Raw genomic sequence first — 18,051 nt, forward strand, 5'->3', positions numbered from 1 at the left:
TGTCTGTTCATGTCTTCTGCCCATTTCTTGATTGGATTATTTGTTCTTTGGGTGTTGAGTTTGCTAAGTTCTTTATAGATTCTGGACACTAGTCCTTTATCTGATATGTCGTTTGCAAATATCTTCTCCCATTCTGTCAGTTGTCTTTTGATTTTGTTAACTGTTTCCTTTGCTGTGCAAAAGCTTTTGATCTTGATGAAATCCCAGCATATTTTTTTTTTTTTAAAGATTTTATTTATTTACTTGAGAGAGAGCATGAGAAGGGAGAGGGTCAGAGGGAGAAGCAGATTCCCCACTGTGCAGGGAGCCCGATGTGCGACCTGATCCCAGGACTCCAGGATCACAACCCGAGCTGAAGGCGTTCACTCAACCAACTGAGCCACCCACGAGCCCCTGTGGCCCCATATTTTGCCTCCACTCTTCTGGAGACACATTTCTGGCTGAAAAGACAGAGGGTGACCTCAGGATGAGATCTCTCCCATAGTTGGATATCTCTTCTTTCACGTGGCTAACTTGTACCTTTGTTGCGTATGTGTGAGCCCATGCATGTGTTTCAGTAAATATTTTGCTCATGGGTCCTGAAATGTTTCAGGAGCAACAAAGGAAGAACTAAAACACCCTTAAAAATGTGAGGCACCAGCCAGCCTTATTGCTACAGTTTCTTTCTAATTACTGTGGTATTACCAGTGGATGGTTCTAGATGAATAGATTCTATTTAGCGATTTTATTTAGACACAGTTTGGTGTCAGAAATGCTGTTACTGTTCTGGGCCTGGGAGTCACAGGGATTTGTCCCACATTCTGGATTCTCTTCTCAGTAAGGAACAACCTTGCTCCTAATCAGGGAGGCAGCTGGTGTTACTGACAGCTCGCTCCAAGAACCCCCACTTGGCTGTCGAATTGGGGGTGGGAGACAGGCAAGTGTCAGGAAAAGGGGCATGTGGTAAGGTGGGACAAGCTGTTTCTGAAATGCTGACTCATATTTCCCACGAGATGGAAAAAGCGTCAATTAATCCTACAGGAAAAAAAGGGAAAAAAAGGAGGAATCTCAAAGGGTGGATGGTGGGGGAGTACAGAGTCTTTCCAGCCACCGCTTCTGAGGGAGAATCCCTGAGGTTATGCTTTCATCCTGGCAAAGAGAGCCTCTTCCTTATCTTAAATTTTCTTGACTGTCTTTCAAGGGAGGACTTTTGTGCCACAGCCTGTATCACTAGACTGTCCCATTTGTGGGGGAGTGGACACAGGTCCAGGTCTTAGGGACGCTGGGCATCTGGGAAGCAATGGGGGTGGGCAGAGAGAGCAGCGTGGGTAGTGGCCATTTCTAAGCAGCTGACAAAACAAAACATGGTGGACAGATGCTTCTCCAAATGGTACTTATTGGGCACAGTTGGTACTATTCATTTGAGCTCTTTTGCTACTAACAGTAAGCCTGCATGGGTTTTCTAGGAACTGTATGACTCCGCCTCCCAGGAGGTCACGGGACCACTGGTTGCGGCTCATCAGTGGGTGAATATGACGGATGTCACCATCCAGCTCAACTCCACACACACAGTAAGTATCACTGAGTCACACGATGATGACCCAGAGGTAAAGCTGTGGTCTGATCTCATGACTTACCGGAAGTTTAACTTCTTGTTTGTGTTTACTTTGTATTTTTGTGTTGTTTTAAAACTCTCACCTTTAGGTAAAAACATGTAAACCCGCACTGGGCTACAGTTTTGCGGCTGGGACCATTGACGGATTCGGGAGCCTCAATTTTACGCAGGGTAAGGTGCTGTCGGATGAAATCTGTGGTTCCAGGTTCTAAAGCCTTAGGGTTTGGAAGGGTCTAATGGTCACCATGCATTTATGGTTTTTTACTGTTATCTTTAGATGTGGGTGTGTGTGTGCTTTCCAGGTGTGTCCATAGCATCCAGATTTCCCAGGGATGCGTGTCTCCTGGAACTTAGCTTCCATTGATTCAAACAGAATCGGAGACAGTTTCCCCTTGCATTTCATTCTACAGATGGATGGTTTTTAACGGATCTGACACGAGGGTGCACTTGGGAGGAGTACAGAGTGGGGTTGTCATTTTACCTTCAATGATAGGAGTTCGCTCTGCCGTCTGCTAATGAATGCCTTTACGGAAGCCCAGAGTCCTCCAGGCAGAGGTCTTCAGGAGCCCAGACGCAGGCTGCCAAGTCCTCTTCCTATGTGCATTTCCACAAATTTATAACTGAGGATTGTAGGCTTCCTACTTTCATCGTGATCATCTCCGTAGTAACATGTGCTGTGAAGTAGGGAAGATGGAAAAATATTTGAGTCTCACCTGTAGGAAATATTTTGGCTTCTTTCATTCCTGCTTTTTATATATTATATTTTGGAACTGTTGACTGACAAATTGATGAATACAGTTGCAATTTGAGACATTTGCCTCATCTTTCCTGGTAATATTTCATTCTGGGTGGTCTAATTTCCTAGAACAATAATTTTTAACAGCTTTATTGAGATATATTCACATACCGTATAATGTACTATTTAAAGTGTACAACTCCGTGGTTTTTAGTATATTTGCAGATATAGGTAACCATCCCATGGTCAATTTTAGGGAATTTTCTTCACCTCAAAAAACAGCCCCAGACTCTTTAGCTCTCACAACCCCCATCCTTCATCTCCCCCAGAACTAAGCAGTCCCCGATCTTTCTGTCTCTCTGATTTCTTATTCTGGACATTTCCTGTAAGTGGAATCATAAAAAAAAATGTGGCATTTGTTAGCTCATGCTTTTGAGGTTCATCTGTGTTGTACAATTTATCAGTAGTTCATTCCTTTCTGTGGCTAAGCCCTTTGACCCAGGCACAAATCCCGTCTTCCGCACACCCTAGCCCCTGATAAACCATCATTTTACTCTCATTTCTATGATTTTTGGCCACGTAGAAGCAAGAACCTCCAGTATTTGTTTTTCTCCATCTGATGATTTTACTGTTGCTTTCCAATGTCAATGCCTTTTCTTTCTTTTTCTTGCCTTATTGCTCTGGCTATGACTTTTTCGGAGTTGGGGATTCAGGGGTGCTGACTGGTTAACAGGAAGACACACTATCATTCCTTTTCTGAGAGAAACTGTTGTGTTTTCTACCAGAGAAAAGGGCAGAGGCCTCTCTCCCTAAAACATGGCTCATGTTAAGATGTTACTCTATGGGATGGGCCCCTAGTCTTGGCAAACATGCCCAAACATGTCCAGCCTGCTGTGTTCCTTTGCAAGGAGTAGAATCTTATCAATAAGGTAGAAAGGGCTTGAGACAGGCCCACTTTTCACCCTATAAACACCTTATACTAAAAGGGGGAGGGGAAAAAAGCACAAATAAGAATTTAAGATATTCGAGTCCAGGTTTTTCAAATATGAAGGATTTTTAACCAATTTAAATTTTTAAAATTCTTGACATTATAGAACTGGAATTTACTAACGTCTACTCTTAGCTTTCTTGGTGACAAACAAAATTCAAGAGCCAAAAACCCAAAGCGAACCTAAAAACAGGGAAAAGCTTGTAAAACGAAATATGGATCCCAACATTAATGGGTAAACAGAGAACACTGGTTTTTAAATTTTAAGTGGTGGAAAAGTTGTATACTACACTGAACAGGAGTGGTGAGAGTGGGCACTCTTATCTTGCTCCTAATCTCAGTGGGGAAACTTTCAACCTCTCACTGTTGACTTTTATTATATGACACCCAATATGTCCAGTTTTTAACATGGAAGGATGTTCACTTTTGTCAAGTGCTTTTTCTGTACCTACAGAATTGATCATCTGATTTTTATTTTGAACTCTATTAATAGGGTGTGTCATATTTATTTATTTGCATATTTTGAACTACCCAGATCACTTGATCTGGTGTGTGATCCTCTAAATCTGCTGTTAAATTCAGTTTGCTAGTATTTTGTTTGGGATTTTTCTTCTATAATCCTCAGGGATATCATCCTAAAATTTTCTATTTTTGTAGTGTCTTACCTGGCTTTGATATCAGGATGACGCTGGTCTTGCAAAACAAGTTGTGGAGTAGTCTTCCCTATCCAATTTTTGGAAGGAGTTTGAGAAGGATTGAGTCTATTTTAAGCTGATAACGTAACTTTGATTGCATGCAAAAGCTATCCTTTTATTTCCTCTTCTCATATCTTGTGTTTTTTGATGTCATAATTTGCATCTTTTTACATTATATATCCATTAACAGATTATTGTAGCTTTAGTTATTTACTTTTTCATTTTTTATTTTTAAAAATATTTTTATTTCTTGACAGAGAGAGAGAGAGACAGCAAGACAGGGAACACAAGCAGGGGGAGTGGGAGAGGGAGAAGCAGGCTTCCCGCTGAGCAAGGAGCCCAAAGCAGGGCTCAAACCCCGGACCCTGGGATCATGACCCGAGCCAAAGGCAGACACGTAATGACTGAGCCACCCAGGTGCCCGTAGCTTTAGTTATTTTTAATACTTTTGTCTTTTAAACTTCATACTAGAGTTTAGTGATTTATATACTACCATTAAAGTATTAGTGTATTCTTAATTTAATTATGTACTTACCTTTACCGGTGAGATTTATACTTTCATATCTTTTATGTACTATTAGTATCCTTGCGTTCTAGTTTGAAGAACTCCCTTTAGCATTTTCTGTTCCATAATTCATGTAGGCTCCCTTCACTCTTTTTTATTTTTATTTTCTTCCTCTGATTGGGTAATTTCAAATAACTTGTCTTCGAATTGACAGATAATTTCTTCTGCTTGATCAGATCGGCTGTTGGTGTACCTGACTGGGTTGTCATTTCATTCACTATATTCTTCAGCTTCAAAATTTCTATTCTTTTTAATGATTTTTGTCTCTCTATTGAACTTCTCATTTTGTTCCTATATTATTTTCTTGGTTTTGTTGTCTAACTGTGTTCTCTTCTAGTTGTTGAGCTTTCTTAAAAAAAAAAAAAATTATTTCAAGGGGCGCCTGGGTGGCTCAGTCAGTGAAGCCTCTACCTTCAGCTCAGGTCACAGTGTCAGGGTCTTAGGATCGAGCCTCCCACCAGGCTCCTGGCTCAGTGGGAAGTGTGCTTCTCCCTCTCCCTCTGCTCCTTTCCCCTGCTTGTGCTTTCTCTCTCTCTCAAATAAATAAGTAAAATCTTTTGAAAAATCATTTCAAATGATTTGTCATAGATCTCCATTTTGGGGGGATCCATTATTGGAAAACTATTGTGTTCCAATGGTGGTGTCGTTTCCTTGATTTTTGCTGTTTCTTGGAGCCTGGAATTTTGTCTGTATATTGGATAAAGCCACCTCTTTTAGACTTTGCAAACTGGTTGTCAGGGGAAGGACCTTTACCCACGGGGGTGTGCAGGGATATAGGATGGGTGAGCCGTGGTAGTTCCAGATCCAGGGTAGGGCAAGTGGCGTAGTGTCCATACAGTCCTTTTTAGCTTAGTTCAGCACCGGTGAAGATCACATAGGTCTTCAAACGCCAAGGCCCTGGCGTCCTCAAATGTCTGCAGCTGCCATCCGTGCTCTTGGGATCTCCAGGCTGCTGCTGAAATCCTCCTGATCTCTTTCCCCACTGGGAGTGTCATGGCCGAGGAGCTCTCTCTTGGGGTTTGGTCAGGCTTGTGGGTGCCCTTACAGTAGCAGAGGCACTGAGAGCTGATGCCCATGGGTCAGTGACAGGTCTGCGATCTGGAGCAGAGGCGCTCATAGAGCAAGGGTAGCTCCAGGGTCCGGGCCACAGGCTCTCCAGCAGCAGTAGAGACTCCGCACCCGAGTTGTGGGTACATATGGAGCAGCCGTGCAGCTGGGGATTGGAGTGCAGGAGCTTGCTGAGGACAGTGGGTCGGGGTCCAGGATAGCCCTCAGCGGTGGCTCTGGTGCCTAGGATTCAGGTACATACCGAGCAGTTCCCGATCCAGGGTCTGGAGCACAGTCACATGTGGTGCTCACGCAATGTTGGATTCTGACATGGGTGTGCATGGAGCAGGTGGAGCTCTGCAAACAGGGGCACTTGGGGGTGGGGGCTGCAAACCTGTACCCAGGGTGGTGTGTAGAAGCTCCTAATGGGTGAGGAAGCAACAGCTCATCCTCTGGGGCAGGGGGCAGTCCATGGTGGTGGTGATGGCAGTGATGGCTCTTGGCGACTTAAGTCGTCAAAGTTGCTGGTGTCCTTCATGGAGCAGACTGCTGGGGTCTTTGTTTGTCAGGGGAGGGCTGTGTAGTGGCAGGGACTGCTGGGGTCCTCCACGGAGCAGCCACTGGATGCTGGGACGGCATCGACCATGTAGCTGAGACCAAGAGTCTCTGCACTTCTTTGATCCTCACTGTTTCAGCTAAGTTAATCCTTCCAGGGGTCCTTTCTAGGTGATTATTCCATGTTTTGTGCTATAGGTTCCTAACTGGACTCTAGAGCCCTCCTGGGACTACCTTCATTTGTGAGCCGCTAATTGTGGTTTTTCTGTGGGGTGACAAAGGCTTCTATTTTCTTTCCCTTCTTGCTAGGTCCCTATCCCCTTTTTTTCTTAATATGGGCATTAATGCTATAAATTTCTCTCTAAGCACTTCTTTTGCTGCTTCCCATAAGTCTTGGTATACGGTGTCTTTATTTGTATTTCTCTAAAAATGTTTTCATATTTTCTTTTAATCTCCTCCTTGACCACTGTTTATGATCGTGTTGCTTAATTTCCACATATTTGTGAATTTCCTAAATTTTCTTCTGTTATTTATTCCTAGTTTCATTACTTTGTGGTTGGAAAATGTACTTTGTATGATGTGTACCCTTTAAAGTTCACTGGGGTTTTTTCATGGCCAGTGTACAGTCGGTCCCAGGCAGTGTTCCGTAGGCGCTTAAGAAGTGTCTGTTATGTTCTTGTGTGGAGGGAGGTACGAGCAGGTACCTGGTACAGCCACTTGGTTTCTCATGTTGCTTGCATTTTCATGGTTGATCTTCTGACTGGTTGTCCCATCTGTTACTGCAAGTGGGTTATTAATACTCTAACCATGACTGTTGAGTATCTCTTTCTCCCTCCATCTCTGTTAGTTTTGTTTCTTATATTTTGGTGCTCTGTTGCTAAGTCCTGCATGTTTATAATTGTTATATTTCCCTAATGGATTATAGATTCTAAGTTCGTAGGTTTCAGAGTCAACAGAACTTCCCCCCGATTATGGCATTTAAGTGTGATTTTTGTGTAGATAAATAAGTGGGGAGTTAAGAGAGCCTCTTCCTCTGACCATAAGCTGAGCAATCAGTACTTCAAGTTGGGGGTGTCATTTTTAGTTTTTCAAATGGGAAAGGTGATTTCATTCCTAGATCTACAGTTAATTATAGTGTATTATTTTTCTTTGCAACATGGATGAGGAAGAGCAATGGAAACAAAACTTTAAGGTCATTGAAAAAAATACTCTCTTTTATTCTATCAGCCACAACAGGGATCTAATTCAATAATGACTCCTATTTTAGGATGCACAGGAAATTTTACCTCTTCTATTATTCATACTGTTTGGAATTACTGGGCAACAACCTTAATAAAATCTTTGCAATAAAGGCATTGTCGTACATTTGTCAAAGTGATGGCATTGTTCAGAGGGTTGGAATCACACTAATCCTAACATTCCTAAATAGGGACAACAGTAGGGGATCCATTTTGGGACAGTCTTCGGGATCAAATCCTGGGCAAACCATCTGAAGAAATCAAAGAGTGTCATAAACCAAAGCCAATTCTCCTTCACACTGGAGAGGTAATGCATTTTGACTATCATGGTAAAATTAGTATATTGTTATTTTAAAACATAACTTGTCAGAGACAAATGATAGATCTTATGGACAGAGTTCTTATTTAGACATTCCCACATCAAATTTTTAACATTAAAAATATTTATGTTAAGAATCTAAAGCATAAGGGGTATTATTATTAAGTATTGCAACTTAAAATTCATGATAGATAGCTAGAATGGTGAAAACAGTAGTAAAGGAAGAATTTGTGATCAACATATATCTTATTCAGGATTCATTCTTGTTTACTCCAGGACAGGAGTTCATATATAATTCTCTGCAGAGGAAAACATCCTCAGGTCATAAAAAAAAAAAAAAAGGACATGTTCTTATCTCAATTTTCTCACAACTCAGACAACACGATCAACTAAAGCAATAGTCTTTTAATACTCCCTTTGGACCATGGATTTTTTACATTCTAAACATCAAAAGGTCGTGTCAGTGTTTGTAATATAAATTACTGATGTAGAAAATATTTTTGAGTTTTTTCCCCCTAACATTCAATTGAAATTCTTCAGGAAAAAGAAAGAGGAAAGGAAGGAATCTAGGGAGAGCTTCTACAAGAATCTGACCTGGGAAAAGGGAGATTGTCTTGGAGAAAACTTGGGAGAGTAAGGCAAGACTTGGTAACTGCAAATTTTTAAAGTGCTATGAGAATCCAAAGAGTAATGATTAAGTGAAGCTGTTCCAAATGTAGAATTATATATCCATCTTGGCAAGGATGGTCACCACGGTGCTCCAAGAGAACCCTTGGTTACCTGTTACACGTTGTGATTCTAGGTCGCCAGATCCACCAACAACTTCATTGATGAGGAAGGAAGTCAGGTGAATGCATCTGAGATCCTTATGTTATGACCAGTTTGAGTATCCCATACTATCTCATTCATTAGATAGAAGATCTGTGCTGATGGGCGAAAGCACCCAAAGGAACTGGACACATTGTCAATCCTTTTATCCATAAAGGAACTTGTGTGAGCATCTTCTGTCTTTTGCCCATAGAAAGAACAACATCCCTAACACAGTTTTCATGTTTTGGGTTTTTAGTTGACAAAACCTCACCCCTGGCACCCAGATATTGTTGATGTTCAGATTGTCACGATTGGGTACTTGGCCATAACTGCCATCCCTGGGGAGTTTACGTAAGTCTCCTTTGTTATTCTGTAGTTAAAAATGTAATCGTAATGTATGTGTTTCTGTTGGAATTGCTTCTTCTCACGGGCCATAATGCTGAACTCACTCCTTTGTATCTTACGCTGCCATTTTGGCAACAGTGACAAATATTTCAGCCCTCTTTCCGTGCGCCTCTGAAGAGTAAATCTTTCGCTGTGTATTTCTAGTGGGTAAATTGTAGCAAACAAACATTTGAAAAACTGCTTGCAAATGTAAATGATGTGCATTACTATGTCAGCAGAAAGACTTGATGTAGTATCAAAATACAGATACTGGAAACAGTTGAAGTATTAGAAGCAGGAAAGATTGAAATCTGCTCCTTAAGCAGTCTTCTCTGTTTCAGTAAGTAGCCCATTTATATCTTTCTAAACCTTGGAGTCATTGCTGAATTCTCTTGCTTTTCAGTTTCTCCCACTTTCAGTGTCACAGCGAATTTTGCACATTCCGCCCAGCCACCATTAGCTTTCCCATAGGTTACCGCCATCACCTCCCGTTTCACCTGCTTGCTTTCTCCCTTTACTCCTCTATAGCCTTTTCTCAATACTGCAGTCAGGGAAATCCCTTCAAAACCCAAGTTTAGCCAGAGCTCAGAATCTTCCAATGGCTTCCCATCTTACTCTGGGTAAATTCTTAAACCCTTACAACATCTTGCAAGGGCCCCATTGAGATTTTCCCTGTGCAACCTCTCTGATCTGATTTCATAACCATCTCCCCCTTACTCACCCCCCCCTTCAGCCACCTTGGCTTCATTGCACTGCTTCAAGTATGCTCCTGTTTTAGGGCTTATGAACTTCTGGTTCCTTCTGCCTGAAACACTTAGCCTCCTTTCGTGACCACAGCCGGCTCTTCTATTCTTTCGGTTCTCGGCTTGGATCTCTAACAGAGATGCTCTTCATACTGACATAGGACACTGTCCTCACCACCATTACCACCACCACCATTACCACCATCACAGCCATATTCCCATAGCATTAGCACTGGCCTCCTCATCACAAGAACAACCACCACCCCCTGTCATCCTTACCCTGCCTTACATTTCCCATAGCACCTGCTGTCCTCTCACTTCTTATATTTGCTTGCTGACCACCTTCCTCTCTGGGATGTAAGTTTCCTCCTGTTGAATCCTTAGCATTTTGAAGTGGGCCTCTTCTGTAGTAAGTGCTCTGTTTTATTGAAGGTTTCGATGAAGGAAAGAAATGATACATTCTTCCTAGGCAGGAGCGATGCACTCTCTACCTGCCTCCGTTTTTACTAACATAGAACATGAACAGTTTACTTCTGCTGAAACAAAGAATGGAAAATGATTATGGTCTTTGCCAGGGGTATTTATTGATTCCCTTTCCCCCTACAAGTTGTCTGTTTTCAGTACAGGATTTATTTTCAAGATAAGACAGCTAGGGACAAAAAGCTCAATTTTTGCTTTGCTTTGCCGTAGAGCTCCTATGAAACTTACCATATAGTATTATGAGCCAGGATCACACCCGTCTCTCACTCTGAGTTTTTCCTGTATTTTTTGCATACAATCTGAGTAGGAAAACACTTAGATAAATCTGTTTTCTTGACTCAGGACCATGTCTGGACGGAGACTTCGAGAGGCAGTTCAAGCTGTAAGTTAAAAATGAAATGAAATGTCTATGATTTATATTTGATGAAGAGAAAAGAATTCCCTTATTCCTGTAATCTGATACCTTTTAAATTAATCTTTGCTGAGATGACCAGAGTTTCACAGTTCCTGAAAGTAATACCTAGAGGTGAATATGAAATATTAGTGGTATAAGAACAAGCTTAAAGATTATAAGGGAACTAGAATCAGGTTTAAATAATTTATTGCTCTTTATATATTAACAATTTAGAAATTGATGATGGTTTTATGGATTAAATACCAAATCACCATAAGTACCTTAATATCATGAAGTCCTGTCTAAATAAAATCTAACACATGTTAAGAGTTCTGGATCTTATCTCTATTTATTTATATTCAGGAAACATTGCAAGTGGTTCTAGAATGACATAATCAACAGAGATCTTATTACTTGGAGTTGGAAATAACTACTATGGTTAGTTAGTATCCATTTAGGAGATGGATAAAATATCTGTCGTTCAGTAATAAGACGATTCTCCACCTGCAAATGTTATCACTAAGATGTTCACAGGTCCATCAATTTGCCCAACTGTAGTGTAGTTATGGCTCTAACTTTTCCTCAAGGACTCACTGTACTTCTACATTCGTTGGCAGTTCTGATCATTATGAGTGATGTTAGAAGAGACACCCTCCACCACCACTGCTCCCATCTAGGATCATATGTTAAGTTTAACTGGGCTGACAATGTACATTACAATGGAGAGTAATTTTATCGGGCTCTACCTTTCCCCCACTAGGAATTTGCAACCAATGGGATGGAGAATATGACCATTGTGATTTCGGGTCTGTGCAATGTGTACACACATTATATTACCACCTTTGAAGAATACCAGGTAAAGTGGAAAGTTCTCGGTGTTTAAATGAACTACCCCCTCATCAAGATTCTTGTGTCAAATGCAGGTTTTCCTTCTAGACTTTCTTAATGGTGTTTTTGAGAGATGCTTTTGTTTTGGGAAAGAGGAGAAGATGATAAGCCAGAGGTTGTATTGGGGCATTCTAGGTTTGCCCTTTCCAAGTTCAAGTCAGAATTCAGGTCTTACTGATGTTGACTTTTTCTGAAATAAAGTATTTCATCAGGGGTACTGTCCATAGTGCTTCTAGTGCCTGAAGCAGAGAAAACTCCCACTAATACTACTATTTATTGAATGTACTAGCTCAGCACTTTGCAAATATTATCTTCAGTCATCTTCACAACAAGCCCTGGAGTAGGGTTTTATTATATCCATGACATAAATTAAGAAACAAAGTCTCATAGAATTTAGGAGAGGTGATGTTTCTTTGATTGCAAATAGTGCAGACAGTAGCTCAAGTACTTTTTTTTAAAAAAATATTTTATTTATTTATTTGACAGAGAGAGAGAGAAAGATCACAAGTAGGCAGAGGGGCAGGCAGAGAGAGAGGGGGAAGCTGGCTCCTGGCTGAGCAGAGCCCCGATTCGGGGCTCCATCCCAGGATCCTAGAATCATGACCCTAGCCGAAGGCAGAGGCTTAACCTGCTGAGCCACGCAGGTGTCTAAGCCACCCAGGTGTCCCCAAGTACTTTTTATTTCTTTTTGCTTTAAAATTTTTTTTAAAATTAATTAATTTATTTTTTATTTCCAGCATAACAGTATTCATCACTTTTGCACCACACCCAGCGCTCCATGCAATCCATGCCCTCTATAATACCCACCACCTGGTACCCCGACCTCCCACCCCCCACCCCTTCAAAACCCTCAGATTGTTTTTCAGAGTCCATAGTCTCTCATGGTTCACCTCCCCTTCCAATTTCCCCCAACTCCCTTCTCCTCTTTTTCTTCCGATGTCCTCCATGTTATTTGTTATGCTCCACAAATAAGTGAAACCATATGATAATTGACTCTCTCTGCTTGACTTTTTAACAGTAGTTGTCCGAAGCAAGGGGACCGTCTAGTTCCCATAGTTCATGTTTGCTGATACATCTGCTTGAGTCTCTTGGCAGTCCAGACAGAGGCATACAATCTAATTTTTTACAAATGTCCCATGATGCCAACAGTGGCATCTGCCCTGTGACTCTGTTGACTTTCCTGAAATTCTCTGCCTTCTAGGAAATTCTCTTGAACAAAGATTCTTAAATGAGGCAAACTTGGATGAGAATACTTTTCATTTATCCATTTTTTTCATTTCTCTGTAACTCTTATGTAGAATTTCCTTCAATTAGGAATGTAGGTAACAAATGGCAATAATATTAACAGTAGCTCTGACTTTGTCACCAACAGGAACCACAGATACTTTTTACATCACAGAGAGTTATTGCAGATTTGGAAACAACTCCCCTCTCATCACTATTTTAGAATCATAGTAGTTACTAGATCTGTTACTAGATCTTGTTACTCAGTAAAGAAGCACAAACATTACTTCTTGTTCAGTAAAGACGGACAAACATTATTCTTCAAACATTATCTTATCACAAACATGGTTTATTTTTCTTTGATTAAATATATTTCAGTCTGATTCATTTCCTTTGTCAACAATGTATTTCATTTTATACATTTAGAAACATTTACTCTGAGAGGGGTGCACAGGCCCTACAGACTGCCATAGGAGTCCAGGGCACAAATAAGGTTAGGAACTCCTACAACGTCTCTCAGGGCCATGTTCCTTCAAGGATTAATATTAATTTATTCACTAATTCATCCAACAGACATGGGTTGAGACAGATACTATACTAGGCACTATCTGGGCATAACAATAAGTAAAAATCTGCCCCTACCCTCAAGAGTACTAGGATTTAGGATCTAGTGAAAGGCAGAACAATTAATCTCATTGCTATAAAAGGGACGTATAAGGTAATAGGAAAAGAAAGAGAAAGTGCACTAGTCTTTATTGGGTGTTTGAGAATGGAGACTTGCAGATTTTCAGGAAGATGTAACCCTTGTCTAAGTTCTTGAGAATGGGTAGGACTAGTTCGGGAAATAAAAGTGAGGGAGGAATCCCATAAGGAAGAAACTGGACATGCAGTGGCCTGGGGGTGCTGAGTTAGTATGTTTGAGGGGCCATGAGTAGTTGAGAGTGGGGAGATGGGAGCTGGTTGATGGGGAGGTTTTCGTTGGTAGAGCATCTTTTATGCTCTGCTACAAAGCTTGACCTCAATAAGGAAGGAGGTCGTTTTGGAAAACAGCAGTAGAATTCCAAGGAAGGGATGTTCTGATCAAGTTTTGATTTAAAAAGGTCACTAGGATGACAGTGTTGGAAAACAAATTAGAAGGGCAGGTGTGGGGGCTGAGAACTGATTAGGAAGTTGTCCTTATTATCTGGTTGAGAGCCAAGAGTTTGGCCACAGTAAGATCAGGAGAGACAGAGGAAAATGAAAGAATTCAAGGGATTCCAAGTAATGGTCACTTGGAGACTTCCAGGATATAGGATGAGGGAGAGGGAAGAGTCTAAGATGGCGGAAGGTTGGCATTCACTGGGATGATGGACGTCGCAGGGAGAACAGGTGTCTTTGCGGCAATGAGTCTGGGATTCCTGTGGAACAACAAGAGTCTCGCTGTTCAGTGTAAGGAGTTGTAACTTGTTTGGTTTTATAACTGTGTGATGGTTAAATGTCCTTCTCCAGACAGTACCATCAACGCCCAATTTCCCCAGGAGTTACTGAGACCCTCACTTCCCTTATTTTTTTTTCCATCTTGCTATGCTCCTTGAAGGCCAGCATTTATATTTTAAGATAGACTTAAGATAGACTTAAGCTAAGAGCTATTCCCCTCTCTCAGATTAGATAGACTGACATTCCAAATGGTATAAACCAAGAGAGCCCATTGTCTTTAGCAGTTAATGGGAGCCATTTATTTTAGCTGGTAAGTGGAAATGTCCAACCTCACATCCCTCACACCCCTCCTCTAAGACGTTGCACCTCTGTGAATGCGTGGAGACACACAGAATGGTGTAAGACTCGGTGCTGTGTCTCCTGCAGGCTCAGCGGTATGAGGCAGCATCTACAATTTATGGACCACACACTCTGTCCGCATATATCCAGCTCTTCCGAGGCCTTGCTAAGGCCATTGCTACGGTAATCAAAACTCGTATGCATGTGTGTCTTGGGAGCAGGGAGATGCAGAGTGAAACAGAAGAAAACCTGAGCTTCCAATGTTCAGTTTCTTTCAAACCATTTGTACTTAAAAAGTTAGTAGCTACAAAGTATCTCTAAGAAACAAAACCATTAGTGAAGTCCGATGCCATTAGTGTCTCGCCGTGGCGACAGCTTTGTTCACATATATTATCTCATATTATCTTCGTGATCATCCTGTGAAAGTATGGAGGTATCATTTTCTCTCCATCTTTCAGATGAGTGAAGTGGTTTGGAGATGCGAGTCATTGGGCTTATTCTAACTGTAGCCGGGGGCTGGACCAGTGTTCTCCAGTCCTGGCCAGAGTCTCTCCAATCACTTCATGAGTTGAGCAGGTCATTCTTCTGAGAAGCCGATTTCCCATAGTGCAGCATCTCTGAAACAAGGATGCATCTTCCCATCAGAGGAAATTAATGATTATAATCAGTGACATGTTTTTACTTTCTTGGTGGCTCAAAAATAAGGCAGTTGCTGTGATCACTAGAGGCTGAGAGATGATGGAGTGTAACTGTGCAATGCGTACACTTTGCATTGAACTAGAATATATACACCTCAACACGCTGAATTAGAAGCACCCCCACCTGTGGACCTCAATGAAGTTGACTCTGGCCTCAGCAGATGAGCCAGTAGGCAGGAAAAAGGGCTTAATATCATTGGCAGATCTTTATATAATACACTGTAAGCCCCAGTAAAACCTGGGACACAATTACCGCATAGCAAAGACAACAAAGCCCTTTCAGAGAAAGAGCTTGGTTAGATGGAGTGGAAACAAATGATACAGCTGCTTCTGTGGATTGAAACAATGGAACATTGGCAATTCCATATGCCTCCACCTAATTGCTGACCATAGGAAATTTCACTACAGGGTATCTACTGAAGATGTATTTTAATTGTCTGATGATTGTTTTATCATAGCATTCCTCTCCATTTTAGGTCTGATCTTTTTTTTTTTTTTTTTAACCAAAGTAGAACTGCTTTCATTTTTATCATGAGAGCTGTAACTCCTCCTAGAATATTCTGATCACACGTAAGGTATAAATCTATAACCCATCCCAAGGGATAGGCTCAGACTTCACTTGCATTATGACTGTATGTCTACAGTTCCTCCCACAGAAATAGTCTTCAAGTTTTATAGTGACACGTAGGGAGAAAGTGTGATTCATTTTAGAAATTTGTGTCATAGCCAGTGTTATGGTTCTCTCTCTAAGATTAGCTATGAGATCTCGAAAAAGAATACTGAGTATCTCCCAGCTTACGTTCCCATTTGTGGAAAGGGAAGGCCAGCAAATCGATGTTATGGCTGTTGAAAAGATTAAATTATTAAAGTATGGCTCGATGTCCATTATGAAGGATTCCTTAAAATTTGAGATCAATGTTGTAATGACACCATTAAAGATCACAAATTTTGTGGAAAACATAGATTAAACCAGTCAGGGCATATGCAGATCTTAACTTTTAAGTTAAAAGTATATTTATTATATGTTTTTTTAATTAGCACAGAGAAGGATCTAGGGGGAAATAAAGCTTGGTATTGACTCTGGGTAAGAGAGGCTCAGCACATTTTAAAAATCAAAAGAATAATCACGATGTCATGGTACAAAGGGTGACCATGTGATAGGCTCCTATCTACAGTCACATAGTGGAAAAATGACTGTCCCAGAATCTAAACTTGTATAGTATTTACACTCTGATCTCAGGACTGCATGGTCTGGGGTAGTGAAAGTGCTATCTATGACCCAAACTTTCCCCTAGTGACAAAAGTTTAAATTGAGGACATCTAGACTCACATTTTAGCAAAGTTGCCCCACATTTTGTTAAGCTTTTATCTCTTAGAGAGAGGCTGTGTGTGTGTGTGTGTGTTTGTGCATGTTTCCTTTAATGAAGGCATTTCTGGGAGGTGGCGGCCTGGGGAAAGGGGCTTTGACTCTACATTGTGTGGTCCTTAAGCAGATGCTCTCTGTTCTAGGATACAGTAGCCAACCTGAGCAGAGGTCCAGAGCCTCCATTTTTCAAACAACTGATAGCCTCCTTAATTCCTAATATTGCGGATAGAACACCGATAGGCAAAAATTTTGGGGATGTTCTGCAGCCCGCGCAACCTACATACAGAGTGGTAAGACTCCCCAAGAGATCTTGGAATCTTCCAGAAACCTGTGTCTGAGGATGGGAAAAAGACACTGTCTAATGTCAACCCCTGCTTCTCATCATGCTATAGACAATGATAAGTTGCTGTTAGCAATGATAAGTCCTAACAAATTGATAATGGTTGTTCTTGACACTGCAGAGCTCCGCAGACGTGGAAATGGGGAAATACTTATTTTCCAGGTGGTGATGATGTAAAATCAAATTTCTAAAATTCAAGTGCTTCTTTTTGTCTCAAATTGTTGGTCGTGGAACCATTTACTAGAGCTCAGAAAGTTCTCTTAGATCAAGGACAGGAAAAGCACGTAGCAATGAGGCAGGACTTGAACTACTACAATTGTATGTTGACCTTGTATCCTTCCACTTTGCTAAATCATTTATTAGTCCCACGAGATTTTGGGTGGGGGATGTGGATCCCTTAGAAGTTCCTACATACACTACCATGTCATCTGTGAATAGAAGCAAGCTTACTTGTTTCTTTGTGGATTTCTTTTCTGGAGGCTTTTAATTTTTGTTTCCTTAATGCACTGGAGTCTACCGTATAGTGTAGAAGACATGTTGTGAGACTGGGCGTCCTTCTCTTGTTTCTAATCAGAAGGAAGAGGACTCAGTTGTTAAGTACGATGTTTCCTTTAGCATTTTTATAAATGACTTTAATCAATCAAGTTGAGAAAGTTCCCTTGTATGCCAAGTTATTTTTGTTTGTTTGTTTGTTTGTTTTTTTAATGAAGTATGGGTGTTGGATTTGTTCCAAATGCTTTCATGTCTGCTCAGGTGATCATGTAAGATTTTGCCTTTTATTCTATTAAGGTAGTATATTGCATTAGTTGATTTTCAGATACTAAATAAATACCCTTCCTTAATGGTATAGAATCTTTTTTTATCTGTTGTTGAATTGGTTTTGTTAATATTTTGCTGAAGTTTTATACTCATGCCTATGAGGGACATTTGCAATCTTCCTTTCGTGTGTTCTCTTTGTTGCCCTTGGTGTCAGGATAATATTGGGATCAAAGAATGAGTTAGCAAGTGTTTCCTCCTGTGTTTTCTGGAGGTTCATGGAAAATACTGGTGTTATTTCTTCTTTAAATATTCAGTGAGGTTTATCAGCAAAGCCACATAGACTTATGCTTGTCTTTCTGGCAAATTTTTTTTTTTTTAAATTTTTTATTTTTTATAAACATATATTTTTATCCCCAGGGGTACAGGTCTGTGAATCACCAGGTTTACACACTTCACAGCACTCACCAAATCAC

At 40.9% G+C, this 18,051-nt stretch overlaps 1 protein-coding gene across 2 annotated transcripts in view; it reads left to right on the forward strand.

Moving 5' to 3' along the window:
* Positions 1–18,051, forward strand: part of ASAH2 (N-acylsphingosine amidohydrolase 2) — a 99,403-nt gene that overhangs the window by 68,171 nt on the left and 13,181 nt on the right. Inside the window, exons 11-18 of one of the 2 annotated variants that reach the window (XM_059395807.1) lie at positions 1,446–1,550; positions 1,684–1,765; positions 7,610–7,725; positions 8,804–8,898; positions 10,497–10,536; positions 11,309–11,404; positions 14,503–14,598; positions 16,623–16,769. In XM_059395807.1, the coding sequence (XP_059251790.1) occupies positions 1,446–1,550; positions 1,684–1,765; positions 7,610–7,725; positions 8,804–8,898; positions 10,497–10,536; positions 11,309–11,404; positions 14,503–14,598; positions 16,623–16,769 (777 nt within the window). Of the gene's footprint in view, positions 1–1,445; positions 1,551–1,683; positions 1,766–7,609; positions 7,726–8,803; positions 8,899–10,496; positions 10,537–11,308; positions 11,405–14,502; positions 14,599–16,622; positions 16,770–18,051 lie in introns of those variants that run through there. The other variant, XM_059395808.1, reaches the window with a different exon arrangement.

Source organism: Mustela nigripes, chromosome 4 (genome assembly GCF_022355385.1).
Source record: "Mustela nigripes isolate SB6536 chromosome 4, MUSNIG.SB6536, whole genome shotgun sequence".
Lineage (NCBI taxonomy): Eukaryota > Metazoa > Chordata > Mammalia > Carnivora > Mustelidae > Mustela > Mustela nigripes.